We start from the raw sequence: 16,354 nt of genomic DNA, 5'->3' as shown, positions 1-16,354 counted from the left end.
GCATTGCCAGTAGGCCAACATCTTCTTTTTCTTCTCTCTGTCACATTCTTGTACTCTTTATTCTATGGATTCTGATTTTGATTCTACTCTTGTTCAGATTCTTCTGTTGAGCTTGAGATAAAACCATTTTTCTAGAAGGTCTGGCTTTACCTTTGGGGGGAAGCTCATACCTACTGTGTGTATTTTTAGCCCAATAAAATTTCTTCTTCAATTGACCTTTGCTTTCTCTTTTTCCTTTTCATTCATTCCTATTTGTGCTATTGGATCAAGTTCTGACTCTCTTCACCTTTAAAGTCAGGTCTTGTACTTTTTAGTTTTTCTTTTAATCCTATTTTATTGGAATTATTTTTGCTCAGATGCTCTCTGTGAAGATCAAACCTCTTCATACATTCAAGCATGTAAGTTAGCTAGCTAGTGTTCAATATCCCCTTAGCTTATCTTTGCTTCTGAAAGGAAGACAAATTCAACTTTTTCTCTGCTTTTCATTGAACAGGTGCCATTATGTCCCATGAGTTTTGGTTGGCATTAAGACATCATATATATGTTATCCTATTTTGCATCATTTTCTTTTATTGTCTCTTGGAAAAGAAGTAAAGAACATAGCCTTGGAGGTCAGATAGACCTCTATAATATTGGGCAAGTTACTGAAGCTTTGTAAGCTTCAGTTTCCTTGTCAGTAAAGTGGGGATATAATAACTCCCACTGCATAGTATTATTATGAAGATCAAATAAGAAAATATGGGTTGACCGTTAACTACATAGTAAATGCTCAATAAGTGCTGGCTTTAGTTATTGTTGTGATTACTCTTGTTAGATTGTAATTTTCTTGAAATTGGGAACCATATTTCAAATTTTATTAAGCAACTAGTACTTAATGCAAATTTATTTATTATTTAATAATAAATTAATATTAATAAATAAATAATAAATTTATTATTAGTTACTGTTTATTTATATCATAGTTATATTTAGTGATTAGAACTCCCAAAATGAAACACACTGGAATGAAGATTGTTAGATTTGATTATGGTTTCTTTATGTTACTCTTCTTTAGTTACCCCCAAGTTGGTGGGTTGTTTTACTTCTTTCTCCTAATCTGACTTAAATTTTTTTTTGAAAAATATTACGCATTTCTAAACTTTCTTCTGTCTTTTCTAACTTGGTAGGGGGATTCATATTCAAATTCCACCAGTATTTTTAAGTGTCAACTCTGGCAGGCTCTGCACTAGGTGCTTAAACACATCTAGACATTATTTCCATTTCATAGATGAGAAAACCAAAGCTCAGAGAGTTCAAGTGAATGGCCTAAGATTATAAGATTAGTATGGAGCAGCTGCAAGAATAACAAATAAGACTTAACCATAAACCAGTGAAAAGAACTCTAAGAAGAATATGACTAAATAGTATGAGATACAGAGAGAGATTTTTTTTTTCCTTAAACAAGGGATGAGGAGAAGAGTCAGGAAAATCTTTGTGAAGGAGATGCAATTCATCTAGGAGATATCCAGTCAATCTATGAACAATTGAGAATATTTTTTCTTCTACTCCATCCATTCTCACTTTAGTTAGGTATAATAATTTATGTTTATGTCATATAAAAGAAAAGTAGATAAATTGCCACTAAGTGGAAGATAAAATGGTAAACATGGTAGAAAAGCATTTTATTTGATGATATGTGGAGTGTAACTACATTCATAGGCTTTTAATATATAAAGAATGGATCTGACGGAAGAAGACCCATTGTCAGCTTTGAAAATATGTCCTTTCACCAAGTTTAGTTACAGTGCTCGTAATATAAAACCAGGCCTTGAAATGCGCGGTAAATATGCTGATTCTGGGTACAAATGAATCCTCCACTTCTGAAGGCTTGGTATGGGGTCCGATTTAGGTCTCCAATACAGGTCCAGTGATTTTTGGTCCTCTTTTGGGAAACACACCATTTGGCATGATCCTGGTAAGAACTGAAATAAGACTGTCCAGATATCTTAATTGCTTTGACATTGTAGACATGGTAAGGAAGGGAGCAGTTTGAAGGAAGCTCTTGTCTCTTTCGCTGCCAGGTTTCTGTTAGCAAGTGTGTCTTCAAATGTTGAGCCATCCAGGCTGCAAAGATGTCTAGAGTTTACAAGGAGAAAGATAGCGAGGTTAGTATTTATACTTAGATAAGTCCCTGAAAATATCCTCAGCAATGGAAATCATCATTCACCCCTGATATGTGGATGTCACAAGCACAGTAATAACAACATAATTGAGATAGTGGATGGGAGAACATTTTGTAAGTGCTAAAGTGATATGTAAATAAAAGTTATTATCATTATTACTAAGATGACATTGGTGTTTAAAAATGTCTTCTGTTCCACGCAAGCAAGAGAGCAATATATGTTTTTATCCTGAAAAGATCTTCGGGAAGAATAAAGCTAGAGAAGTAACCAGGGGCCAGCTTCTAGCGATCTTTGCAAATCATGCCAAAATGTTTGGATTTTCCTGAAATCAATGGGGCTATTTATTTATTTAGAGTGAACAGAGGGGAGGGTGAAAGGGAGAGAGCAAATCTTCAGCAGACTCTGCTCTGAGCACAGAGCCCAGTGCAGGGCTCCATCCCATGACCCTGAGATCATGACCTAAGCTGAAATCAAGAGTCAGACACAACTGAGCCACCCAGGCGCCCCTCAATGGGGGAGTTGTTAAAGAAGTGTTAATGGAGAATTAATAGAAACTGGTTTATGATCATAAATATCAATCGAGAGGCAATGTGGAGGATGAACTGAGAAAGGTGCATTAGATTGGAGATAGAGAAAATATCAGGTTGTCACAATAACTGTGACAATAAACACAGGTGGGACTGTGGCAGTGGCAGAGAGTTTGGAGAAGAAAAGATAAATGTGAGTGTTACTAAGAACCTGGAACTGATTGAATTTGATGACTTGATAGAGGGATCTGGAGTCCCCAGTTGACTCTGCAGAATACAAGAAAAATAGTGGATTTGTGGGGGATAATGATGAGTTTGGCAGGTTGAATTTGGTGTGGCTGTGCCACCTCCAAGTAGAAATGTCCCACCCACTGTTGAATACATCTGCCAGTCCAGAGGTCTGGGGTGCAGATCTAGTCTTGGGAATCACCTGAAGCCTTGCTGGAATAACCTAGAGTGAGTATGTAGAATGAGATAAGGAAGAGTAGAGGACCACATGGCAACTTAGTCACGTAAGGAGTAGGCAGAAGAGACTTAAAAGAAGTGGGAAGAAGACCAAGAGACTATATACTCCCCAGAATCAGGGAGGGGGAGTGTTTCAGGAAGGAAAGGGTTTTAACAGTACCAAATTCTGTGGAGGCTATTTCTGTCCTGTTAATTTTTGGATCTCTATCTGGTGCCTAACAGAGGGCCTGGCAAGTGGTAGGCATTCAGTAAATTTTATCTAATATAAAAGGAGGGAAGCAAGCAAGCAAGCAAGGAAGGAAGACAGTGAGGTCAACTAAGAGAGTCATTGGTGACTGGGGAGAGATTGGAGTGTCTACAGGCAGAGGCTCAAGACTGCAGTGAAGGAGCATCGAGCAAGCGAATGTTCTGAAGAGTTTTTTAAAAAGAAATTTGGAAGAAAAGAAGAAACAGACAGAAGGGGATCTAGAACTGAGGGAAGGTTTTTAGGAATGTTTGTGTGCTAAGGGGACAGAGCTTCTATAGAGTGGGTCTGTTGAAATAGAAGAGGGAGAACAGATCAAGTGGATGAATCAAGGTATTCTGAGGCTGGGATGGGTTCCAAGGCACAAGGGGTGCACTTCTTCTGTTGGGATGAGAGAAAACTCGTGAAAAGGAACGGAAACAGATAAGATTGTTGAGAGTGCGTATGTTCTTTTTTTAGCTATTTTTAAAAATTGAAGTATAGCTGACACACAATGTTACATTAGTTTCAGGTATAAAACATAGTGATTCGATAACTCTGTACATCATGCTATGCTGACCACAGTGGAGCTACCATCTGACACCATACAATGCTATTATAATACCATCGACTATATTCCCTAGGCTGCTCCTTTCATCCCTGTGACTTATTCATTCCATAACTGGAAGTCTGTTCCTCCCACTCCCCTTCACCCATTTTGCCCATCCCTCTACTCACTCCCCTCTGGGAATCATCAGTTTGTTCTATGTATTTATGGGTCCATTTCTGCCCTTTTTTTGGGGGGAGGGTGTTTGTTCATTTGTTTTGTTTTTTTAATTCAACATATAAGTGAAATCATTGTCTTCCTCTGTCTGACTTATTTCACTTAGCATAATACCCTCTAGGTCCATCCATTTTGTCACAAATGGTAAGATCTCATTCTTTTTAATGGCTGAGTAATATCCCATTGTGTATATATACACCACATCTTCTTTATTCATTCATCTATTGATGAACACTTTGGTTGCTTCCATATCTTAGCTACTGTAAATAATGCTGCAATAAACATAGGGCTGCATATATCTTTCTGAATTAGTATTTTTGTTTTCTTTGTGTAAATACCCCGTAGTGGAATTATAGGATCATGTGATATTTCTATTTTTGAGCAACCTCCTACTGTTTTGGGTGGGGTTTGTCCTTGAAGTGATTTCTCCTTGGTGATCTCTGTTCTCTCTATGAAGGAAAAAGTGAGGCTGAGAATGAGGTGTCAGGGTAATGTAAAGGACTTGAGAGTAAAGAAGGCTTAAAATAGCTGCTTAGGGAATGGGAAAAAAGGAGACAGCTGTGGTCCTGTGCCCAACTGAGGCTGGAGACTGAGTTTTCACTGGCCCCTGGCTGGATGGTTGTGAGATACTTTGGCGATTGGATCAGCAATTGTGCTATTCAAGCAGAGCAGGCAAATGTCTGAACTGATCCAACTTCCCTTTTCCCTTTCTTTCCTATTTCCTCCCTTCCCTTCTACTTCCCTAGCCCTGAATAATCAGAATATTTCCTCTGTACAATCCAAAGTGAGTCCAACAGCAGAGTTACATATGGTTGGATCATGATCTTTCATACCATCAAGGAAAAAATCAGACTTTGCAAAATGGAGGAATTTTTGGCCCCGGGCTGACTGAAGTGCAGTGAGGTGCCGGCTAGGGATCTCTGATGAGCTGGACCCAGTGCACAGCTGCGGCATGTGAACGAGCTCCTGGTGAAAGATGGCTGGGATGGAACAGCTATAAATGTTTGGGTTATAGACCAAGAGCTGAGAATCTGGATCAAGAAACAGAAAGAAAAGTTGAGAATTAGGACACAGATGGAAATGCTTGTTGATATTATAGATCTTGTTGTGAATTAAAAAACAAAGCAAAACAAAAAACAAAAAACGAAAAACAAGAGTATTCCCTTCTTTAAACCAATAGCTTTCAAATTACTCTTGGTTAAAATAGTTGACACCTATTGAGTACTCCCTACTTTCCAGGCATTGTTCTATGGGTTTTACATGGGTGTACTAATTCAATCCTAACAATAATCATACTAGTAAGTTCTTTTATCATTTTCTTCATTCTACAAATGAATTAATGGAGAATTTACGTCATATGCACAGGGTTATAAAGCTTGTAGCTGATGGAGTTGATATTCAAATCCAGGCAGTCTGGCATTGGAGGTCATATGTTCCTTTCTCAAATACGTACATATACAAAAGTAGAGAACTCCCGTGCACTGATCATCCAGCTCAATGAATGGTCAACTCATCAGCATGTGCACCTAATCTCTACGCTACTTATCTCTATAATCATTACGGGAACTCAGTTAGTTAAACTAGGGCTTAACTTGGGTGACAGCCTCAGTAATCCTTGCCATAAGGTAGAAATTTAATGAAAAACATATTCTAAATCTCCTATACTTAAAGGTAAATCATTCTTTACTACAATTTAGCAGCATCCTCAGTAAAAAGAGATTGGTAAAACAGCGTTCCTACTTCTCCTTCTCCCCCACCATAGTTTTCCAAATCCAAGTATTTTTGGCTGCTTGAGCTTGGGATCTTAAAGGAAGATCACGTGGCTTGGAGCTGTCAAGTTGGTGGTCTGCAGGCAACATGTAATCTGCACAATTATTTTCTTAAATAAGATTGAGACCATACTTTCTTCCCGACTCTCTCTCACCCTCCCATCCCTAGATTCCTAGTTCCTCTTGAAAAATATGGAGATCTGATACCGTTAGGTCTGCTTTTCTGCAGAGCCACGTGGCAGAGCTGAGGCTTTTGAGGGGAGAGTCAACACCCCAGTTTGTTACTGTCCCCACTGCCCATGCGGCGTTGTTTGTCTGTTTCACCCATTTTCATTACCTGCCTGGCCACTGCAGACATTTGAAAATACTACCCCTGATCAATTTCAAAGACTTCATTGGTGGATCAGGAAACAAAGGTCTAGTAAGTGAACCTGTTCAAGGTCTCACCATGGCAATGCCAATATTAGAATCTACTAGAATCTAGGTATCAGAGTGTTAATGAATAGAGAAATAGATGAAGTAATACATTTATTAATACATTTCCAAATGCTTTCTTTAACATTGCTCTCTCTTTTTTAACACACTCTAGTGTTACCTATTGCTTCATACTGGTTATACTTAAAAGTTATGCAGATGCCAGTTTGTCCATGTCTTCTTCCTGTGGGTGGATAATCATAGCCTTCTTCAGGAGTTGGAGGAAACCGGGGAATGGAATGAATCAGCCAGATTCCCTGGACTCTGTTCCACAGCAGTAAGCCTACCAAAAATACAGTTAATACAGATACATTAGAAAAACAAATCTCCATTCAATAATAGTGTTCAAAGCTGCAAGATTTAAGCCCATTTATATTTCAGGCCAATGTTTTATTCCATTAAAAATCACAAAGATTATGCTTGTTTTTCAAAGATTTCAAAACCAATTTGGGCACACATCACATTGCCCCATTACTGATAATAAGCCACCAAAAAGAGAGCCAGGGCAGACACCCTGTGAAGAGTTAAGAGGAATTTCATGTTGTAATCATAAGAAGAACTTGTTTTGGCAGAATGCAAATTTGCTAAATTGGAATTTGACCTTGTTAAACTATATAGTCACCCGACAAGCTTCAGATAATGAGTCTCTTTACTGCTAAGCACCTAAGCTATTTTCAAAAGCTGGCTAAAAAAGAGCTGAAAGAGAAAATACCGAGTGGAGAAATGTACCTGTGGTAATTTGTTGTAAGAAACTGATGTTCGCTTATGTGTAGAAGACTAGTCAATTCCACAAGCCCAGAAACAAGAGGCAAAGAGAATTAAAAGAGAAGCCATGCCAAAACAGCCCAGTTAATTGTGTTTAGTGAAGTTCCTAGAGCAAAATAACATGAAAACCGGAAAGGAAGGAAACAGAAAGATTTTCATCATCTTGTGACATGGCAAAATGAATCCTACCCAACAGGCATCTGTGACTATTTCTGTGTTTATAAATAAATTGGGATAGTTTTGGTATGCTGACTAGACTTTCCAGTTTGCATATAACCATGCAAATATAAAGTATGCATGTTTGTCTTATTGTTAGAGTGGAAACCAAATGCCTGCCAGTTATTTCTTTTGCAAAGAACACACTTTAAGAAAGAACACTATTGGTCTCTCAGTGGATATAGAATTATTCCCTGTGTCCAGGGGGAAAATGTCCAAAGTCCTGTTGCCTAAAAGAGCTGGATGACCTTCAGAGGCTCTCTTCTGCCCAGATGAGTGTGCTGTTTGCCTGAAATCCTAACCCCCTGGTACTAATGCCGCAGGATGTCAGGCACCTGTTGACAAAGAGAGCACCCCCTCTGGACATGGGGTCTCATTCCCTTTCCAGTCTTTTTCCCAAACCCTTTTAGCAACTAACAAGGTGGAGTGAGAATGGTGGTTGAGGGTTGTTGGAAGAGAGGTTGGAGAATGTGGTGTATTATAAAAATTGCTGCACTCTATGCTAATAAGACCATCAGGGAGGCAACTTGGCTAAATCAAAAGCTTTGAATGCTCATGACATTTGACAGCCATTACAAATTATATTCTTAATCAGAGGTTGCAAAGTGGCAGCCTACTGGTCAAATCTAGCCTGTAGATACATATTATTATGCTCACAGAGTAACTTTGAGTTTATTGCCAACATTTAAACACTGGAGAAATTTTCCACAAATACTAATTTTCAACATCTCCTGAAAAATTGCATCCCTAAAAGGCAAGCTGTATACTGTCTGCCCCTTTTGACAAAGTATGCACCCTCCAGTTCTTCAATGACCTGCTAGTTCAGCCCACCTGGCTTGCTGACGTCCATTTGCCTGCCGCTGAAGGCATTTGTGTTTGGGACCTTCTGAAAAATACTTGTTGCCGTGGGAAATTATTCATGATGTATTAAGTTGAAAAGCGGTTGAAAATAGTCATTACAATAGTTTTATAAAAATGTTTTAAAATACATACTATAGAAAAAGTAAGTAGAAAGGATTATTGTGATTATCTAGTGGGTCCTAGGATTACAGATTTTTGGTTGGCTGGCATTTTGAATTTTTAAATTATATATATATATATATAGTTTATAAATAGAAAAATAAAATTTCCTGTAATAAAAATTATAATATATGTAACAAAATTACCATAATATAAAAAATCTATTTAAAATACTTTTCAAAAATATTTATTTCAAAAGGAACTGTACACTAAGAAGAATGAATTTTATTCTATGTAAATTATACCCCAATGAATCTGACTGAAATGTGTGCATACACACACACAAACATACACACACACAACACACACATAGATAGATTGGTTGGTATTCCCAGTAGTCAGTACTTGGATTTCTCCTATAAAGCATGTATTTTTAAATGTTAAGAAATAAAAAGGAATTTGTGAAAAGGAGATTTCCAAGTCAAATGATATAATTATAACCTGTGATATAGAAATCATGCATTTTGATAACTCAAACCATTAAAAAGAAAAGCTATCTTTTTAGTGTGGAATATAAGAATATTCAAGATAGAACGTTTAAGAGAATGTTGATTTCCAGGAGGAAAGAGAAACTAACAGCTTTTGTCATACCTTTAGTGTGTCCATATTTTCTGCTGTAATAATTCACAGAGGTAGGGACCCCATCATTGTATAGTAGATAGGCTGTATTATTATTCTGCAGGAACACATTAGGGTTATAATGGTGTAAATCTTACACTCGTAAATGCTCACCACATTTCTACCAGCCACCCAGACTGCAGTACAGAGCTTTCATTAATACACATGAGAAGTCATCCATTCTCCTAATGGGCAGCTTCCCCATCAATATGAATTTTGAGCCATGCAAGACAGGGAATAGGAAGTCCATTCTCAACCATGTATGGCTTCGTCTCATGTGACAGGGACCCTATGCATCGTGATGTGCATGCGAGGGCAATATTCCTATTTCTCTTGGATGTTTTGGACCCGCGTTTCTCATTTGGCAACCAGTGTGTAATAAAGGAGTACTTAAATATTTGTTCAGGAAATGAAGTAGGAACAACCAGCCAAGGATTACACCTGGGTTTTTTCCACTGATATTAGAGGCACAATGTGGAACTGGCTGTCAGGGTCTTTCTGGGTTCCTCTGCCTACATTGTGCTTCACCTCTTGGTCATAGTTTTGTGTTTAGTCAGGATTCCTCATTCTCTGCTCCCACTACTTCCCTATAGGGGAAGATTTTCCTTCAATCCATTTCTCAGTGTCACTTCACCTTTCTTGCTTGATATTTTCTGCTTAGAAAAAGTGGTGAAGTTGAATGTGTGATATTGGATTTCCTCTGGTAAGGCAAAATATGCGTACATTTTCTGAACAGTTGGCCAAATCTCTGAGTAAAAATGAAGCTATTATTCTAGTGGTATCTCTTATGTCATGTTTTGGAAACGTGCTTATATTTGTTCTGTGTGGTTCCATTTCATTTGTGTCATGATGCAGCGATTCTTATCGAAGCCAATAATGTTGATATTTAAAAAAATCTGGGGACATAATTAAAAGCAAGAAAGGACAACCCAGCTCCTTTAAAAAAAAAAAAATAAAGGTTCCTCCTTTTCTCTCAGAAAAAAAGTCAATAACTGAGTCGCTTACAGTTGCTTCATTATTTGATGTAATCTAAAAACTTTTTTTTTTTTTTAATGCACCATATAGTCTGTGAAGCACTCCTGGCTACTATATTTATGAATATCCAGGAAAAGAAGCTGTCTTCTTATCCTCATTTTCCACAATTGACCATAGCTACTGTTGGTGTTCATGTCCTCTGCTGGAGGACTCTGACCGTTAGTGATTCAATGAGCTGGCATTGAATGTGGTCATGAGGCCATTGTGTGCCTTTGGCATGCAATGTGAAGGGGCTCTGGGAAGATTCCGTGAGGAACTTTATTCTTATAACAGACGAAGTGTATTATTCTAACCAGGAGGGTAACAATAAGCTAAGGTTAAATGGGATGTAGCTCTAGTGAAGAGAGGCTCTCTGATAAAGGGGACAGACCATGGACTTAAGAGTAGGTAGGCCTACGCATGTGCCTCTGGACAGCTTTAGTTCTTCAACGCCTAGGCTGGGTATTATTTTGCCTACTGGATGTTGGACAAGACTAGCACAGTCTTGGCCCCTAGTCTAGCAGGGAATATAGATGGAAAAGTACAGGCAACTACAATATAGTTTGATAAGCGTTACTATGAAGGTGTATGGAAGGTTCTTATTGACAAGGGCAAAAGAAGGGAAACAATTCCAAATATAACTGAGATATTGGCCGAGGTCATCTTGACAATTGAGATTTAAAACCAGTTGGTCTGATCTTGCATTCTGCTTTCTGTTAGAATTCCAGGTCGGGTTGGGGGAGTTATGTCTCACCATCACGCCTGGCACAGAACTCCAGGTTCCAAAGAACACCCCATCTCGCTTGGGTGTCACCCACTATTGTTGCTCTTCTTTTGGCTCTATGCCAATCAGACAGGGAAATGAACCCCTTTACTGTCATTTTCTTTCCCGAATCCATCACTCAAGGCCTTGTGTAGGAGCAGGTTTTACTGAGGCTACAAAACATTGAATGGTTTTACATCACTACACCGACTTGCTCCCGGTCTCCCTCCGTGTTTCTTACGCTTTCTAATTCCTAGCTCTCATCTACTCTTTTCTATTTTGCAGAGCAGTTTAGCTCTCTTGCCCTCCTAGGCTCTGGGGCTAGTGTTGTGCCTCCAAAGATCAGTATTATACTCTGCCAAAGTAAGAACCATCTGCCCCAACTAAGGTAAATGACAGAGGCTCTACCATGTTGCTCTTTCCTTTCTCTCCCCAGTGGGGAAAGGAACAGTAGAAGCGTTGATTTTCTCACTGATGGGTTATGCTCCCGGCCTCCATCCCCAACCTTGGAAAGAAGGCAGTTTTGGCTTTACATAATAATCTATTAATTTAAAACAAGGTTGCTGCTGGGATTCAATAATTTTAAAAAGCACCTAGAACAGTGCTTGGTGCACCTTACAAATAAATTCTTACTTTGTAATTTGACTGAAGGCTGGTCTTAATGGCAGGTGAATAAAGTGAATATTAGCACACGTAGGGACAGCTGTCTGCATGTCTTAAGTAAATACTCACATATACATGTACCATAGTGCTAAGGTCTAACACAGTATTGTGGGGATTAGATTTATTGACTTGTGGAAAGGCCCAGTACACTGTAAGTGCTGAGTCATTTATACACATTGATTTCTCTGTAAGTGAGTGTTAGGAATGCAGCCGTGCGTGCAACCGCATATTATTGTTTGACTTTATTTGTCACCCCTGGTTGGAAAGCAGTATCTTGTCACCGAACAGGAGATGGTGCCTGGAACTTCGGGAGACTGCCCACAGTGAGCCAGCAGCCTACTTACCTGTGTCTTTTTGGCTGGTTAGCTCATTGCCTGATCGAGTCCAGATAGCAGGTTTAGTCTCCATTCAGGCAAGTTAGTTCTGGGCCTTGCACTAGAGCCCTAGCTCTCAACCTACTATTTGGAAAATGATAAATTAAAAGGAAGACCAAGTGGAAACCTTTACGTGGGCCACCACCACTCATCCCCACCATAGCATCAGCAATCCATCCCTCATGGCATATTGACTGCAGGTCTCGATTGCATTATAACAGGAGGGGGTTCCTTTCTATTTCTGTCAGAGGGATAAGATAGCAAGTACTGAGTGAATTGGCAGAGTTTGGCAGCCAGAAGGCTTCCATATGTAATTAGTTCCCACCTTACCCAGCGATACTATTGGATATAGTGCTGAATGTGCCAATAATTTGGCATTGCTGTAGAGTCTGATGACATATGCCTTAAGGTTTTAGATTGATTCAGATTCTGCGCTGGCTTACTTCAAGTTGCTAGGATTGGGGGTTTGGTAGGTTAGCCGTTAAAGTCTTTTGGAAGCTTTAGATTCTGTTTCACGCATTTTATATGATTCAGATGAATGATGAACTACAGCTTACCTTGGAGGCGTGTGCTTCATATAGCTGTTGTAATGTCCTTCCCAGCACACTCTTGGTGGTGTTCATGAGCTGCTTACTCCTTCTCCAGCTTCTGGTTGTAGAGTCTAGGTATAGGGACTCTAACCCAGTCTGTCTGCTTTCCTTGTCTTGCTTTTTAGGTAACTTATAAAAGATAAACCTAACAAAGGAAATAATTACAAATTACTAACGTTTATTGACTGCTCCCCTGGTGTTAAGCACCTAAACATATCATTTTACTTATGTTTCCTAAGCCTAAGGAACTTGCTCCAGCTTTCTGCCTCTATTCTCACCTTTACTTTGCTCCTTCCCAGAGAAGGAATTGCGAATCTGACGGGACACGTCTCGAGAGAGTAACCAGCCCAGCGGAGAGGGTCCCTGTAGGGGAAGCCCATGTATGAATTGTACCCATTGACCATGGCTCTCTTCTGTTTCCACAGTCCTTATGGCTGCATTAGGGAGAGGCCAAAGCCCAGGGCTGGACTGCAAAGGCCTTGGATGTGTTTTTCTCTTCTGCCCCAAGTGCTTGGCATGCTCATCTCTTTGTAGCTGGCTGGCTGGGTCTGAGATTTGGGTCTGGCATGCAGAGTAGATGGCACCTCCCTTGAGCCTCTGGCCTAGGCCACAATCTTCAGCTGTTTATCAGACTGCCCTGCACTGAGGATTCAGGGCCAACACCGGCCAATCAAGTAAGCATTTTGCCTTCTTTACTCTTATCTCCTGTTTGTATATCTTCTTCAGGTATTTCACAGGGAGGAGGGGTGGTTGGATCATGTAGCCCAGGGCTTCTCAATGTGCTGTGTTCACATTTCAGGCCAGATCACGCTTTGCCACGGGGGGCTGTACTGGGCATCACAGCCTCCCTGACCTCTACCTATTAGACGACACTAGTACTCCTCAGCTCTGCCAATCGAAAATGTTTCCAGACAATGTTGAAAGTCTCCAGAGGGCAAAGTCACCCCTTGGTCTAGCCAAATACTCTCTAATAGCAAAAATCCCACAGTGAACTGTCAAATACAATGAAGCAAACATTCTAATGCATTCACTATCGCCACACGCCAGTGTCTCCCACTGCCCGTAAAAGCTTCACATTCTACGCTTGCTTCTATTTACATGAGCTCTTTCCCGCCCTGTGCATGCGTTCTTACTCTCAGCGCAGGGTCCTCACATGTGGCAGGAAACCTGAGATTATCCTTTGCTGCGGGCCTGATGTTGCTCTGCCCCTTGACTCTCACAGTGAGTTGTAGCAGCTCGAGGCTGCCTCCCTGTCTGCTCAGTTCAGCATTCCCTCTGATGGGTGTTGCCAAGTGAGATGTCCATTCAGTTGTGGCAAAAATACATTTTATGTGTCAATCACACTGTGGTGGCCCACTACTGAAGGGCTGGAGAACTCTCAGTGTCACGACATACCAGATGAGAACTCATGCTTTTAAACATTTTTTTTAGGTAACCATTTCCAGTTATATTCTGAAGACTCCTGAATCTGTTTGTAGCCCAGACCTCTCTGCCGAGGTCCAGAGAAGCCTACATGCATACATGTCCCAGAGACCTCCAGCTCCATATTTTTGAAACCAAGTTTATAATATTTTGCTCCAACTCTGCTCTTCTCTGCAGCTAGGGAACACATCCGTATGGTCAGAGAAGCCAGCAATATAGAAGTCTTTCTTAACTTCTCCCTCTCTCCTACGACCCTCAGCCCACTTGCGGGCAAGTTTTCTCAGAGTGTTCCTTCCTCTCTAATTTGACTGCCATTTCTCGAACGAGGGTCCACACATTGCCTTGCCCATAATGTGAGTCCTATTGGTCTCCATGACTCTAGCTAGACTGGTCTCCATTCAGCTGGCCTTCAAAGTACCGCCAGTGGGCTTTCTCAGATATGAACCTGACCACATCACATCCCTGCTTGAAGGTCTTTAGTAGCTCCCTTTGAGGGTCGAGTGTGGACTCTGCAGCCCAGCACATGAAGCCTTTCATGACCGGGCCATCGCCTCCCGCTGAGCTTCCCTCTCACCATCACCACGTTCTCCTGAAGCACCAACAACACTGAACTGCTTCCATGCCCTCTTGGTGGCTTTTTGCCTTTTTGCCCCTGTACCTCCTCACTGCTCCCTCTTGGGCCTGAGATGCCCTTGCAGCTCCCTGGTTTTTCTGAGCAGCTCACCTTTGTTCTTAAAACTTACCTCAAAACTACTTCCTCAGAGAAGTTTTTGGGCTCTATGCTCCCCAATGGCCCCATCTATGCCCTCACCCCATAACTGAGCTCCTGGAGGGCAAGAACCATGTTTTGTTCATATCTGTATTTTCTTTTTTTAAGATTTTATTTATTTGACTGAGAGATAGAGAGAGCACAAGTAGGCAGAGTGGCAGGCAGAGGGAGAGGGAGAAGCAGACTCCCCGCTGAGCAGGGAGCCCGATGTGGGACTCGATCCCGGGACCCTGGGATCATGACCTGAGCCGAAGGCAGACGCTTAACGACTGAGCCACCCAGGTGCCCCATATCTGTATTTTCAAAACTCAGCACAGGGCCTGGCATGTGCTCAGTAACTGTTTGCTGAGAGACTGAGTGAGCGTATCTGTGTTCTCTAGCCTGAAGTTTATGCAAAGCTTGATCCCGACCATAATGTCAAAACTGAACACCTTAATTGAAGAATGAAAAGGTGATCAAAGCTTTAGAAGAATCCATGACCATGATGTGATGCTGTGCTTAGTCTCTCTGACACTGTGAAGGAGGCCAGTGACCTAGTACCCACTCCAACAGCTGCCTTGTGCTGCCTAATAAAAAGGTTACCCCAACAGTGCTGTGTTCGATCAAGCCCTCTTTCTCCTTCTCATAAGGGGAAGAGCAAGCTCCCATGTCAGACAAAAAGTAATCTGCCTTCTCTCCTTTGTCAGTCTCTAAAAGGATGTTGGAAGGGTTCTGTTAGGAAAGGCACAATGCAATGAAAGGCAACTGCCAACCAAGAGAGGCTATCAGTCCTCCGCCTCCTCTGTGGCCACCAGCCGTGCCCCTCTGGGACCAGCAAATCAGGCTCACTAGGGGCTGCTGAGCTCTTTCTCAGGGGGGAAGCTCTCCCACCCAGGAGCCTGCCGCTATTTGGATATTTGGCCCATTTACACACTTCAATTTCCTCTCTTTTTAAAAGGGAGAGGCAGGGTGGAAGACTCCTTTGGACCTTTACAGGGAGCCATTTTGCCTCAGATACTCTGGCTTTCTAGCTGCATGTACCGATCCGCACATTTCATTTACCTACCAATCCACAGCTTCGCCTTCTTCATTCCTGCACGATATTGTTGTTGCTTCCAGGACCCCAAAGAGGCCAAAGAAGAGCAAAGCAAGGGCTGTTCTCCGAAGTCTTGCTGTCATGTTTTATCTGCCACCTTCACGCCATGCCACAGCGGGAAACCTGCCCCCGAGACTGAGGACTCCGAGTCTCAGGTCTCTCTCAGTCCGTGCTGGCGCTGACGTTGGGATTCCATTTACCTCTGTTACCGCTGTTCGGGCATTTTCAGGACAGGGTGAACCTCATGTCATTGTGTGGTTCTGTCACAACATGCCAGCGTGACTCCGGAGGCTTTGGTGCTGAATTGTTGACTGTTTTGCAAAGTCATCAGAAGTTCTGGAGAGAAAAACGGGATATATAGTTAACTCTTCGGAGTGAACATCATGTAGTAGGAAGTTCAGTAGGCAGGGGAACTCCATGTTGATCAGTAGATGTTGAATTAAATATATTTCATGTTTTTCCCTCACGATGGCCCAGGAGTGAAAGCAAATGCTTGTCGGTGACGCACTGAGCAGAAATGACGAAACCTTATGTCTTAGTAATAGTTAGGATCTATCACTTCTAATACTCTCAGTCTTAAGTAAACATTCCCTAAAGTGTACTTCAAAGGGTTGCCTCAAAGTCAGAACAAATTTAATTGTATTTTACCAAAGATGTTTAC

The 16,354-nt window shown here is 41.1% G+C and overlaps 1 protein-coding gene across 1 annotated transcript; it reads right to left on the bottom strand.

The window, feature by feature from the left end:
• Positions 1-1,650: 1,650 nt before the first annotated feature.
• DNASE2B (deoxyribonuclease 2 beta) lies at positions 1,651-16,213 on the bottom strand. Its single transcript, XM_021690192.1, has 6 exons — positions 15,664-16,213; positions 12,395-12,572; positions 8,997-9,081; positions 6,526-6,687; positions 4,995-5,192; positions 1,651-2,115 (listed from the first exon to the last, which is right to left on the bottom strand). The coding sequence occupies exons 1-6, from the start codon at positions 15,774-15,776 to the stop codon at positions 1,775-1,777; spliced, it is 1,077 nt and encodes a 358-aa protein (XP_021545867.1). The 5' UTR covers positions 15,777-16,213; the 3' UTR covers positions 1,651-1,774.
• Positions 16,214-16,354: the final 141 nt, after the last annotated feature.

This window comes from Neomonachus schauinslandi, chromosome 4, assembly GCF_002201575.2.
Source record: "Neomonachus schauinslandi chromosome 4, ASM220157v2, whole genome shotgun sequence".
Lineage (NCBI taxonomy): Eukaryota > Metazoa > Chordata > Mammalia > Carnivora > Phocidae > Neomonachus > Neomonachus schauinslandi.
This window is presented reverse-complemented; position numbering and strand designations above follow the sequence as displayed.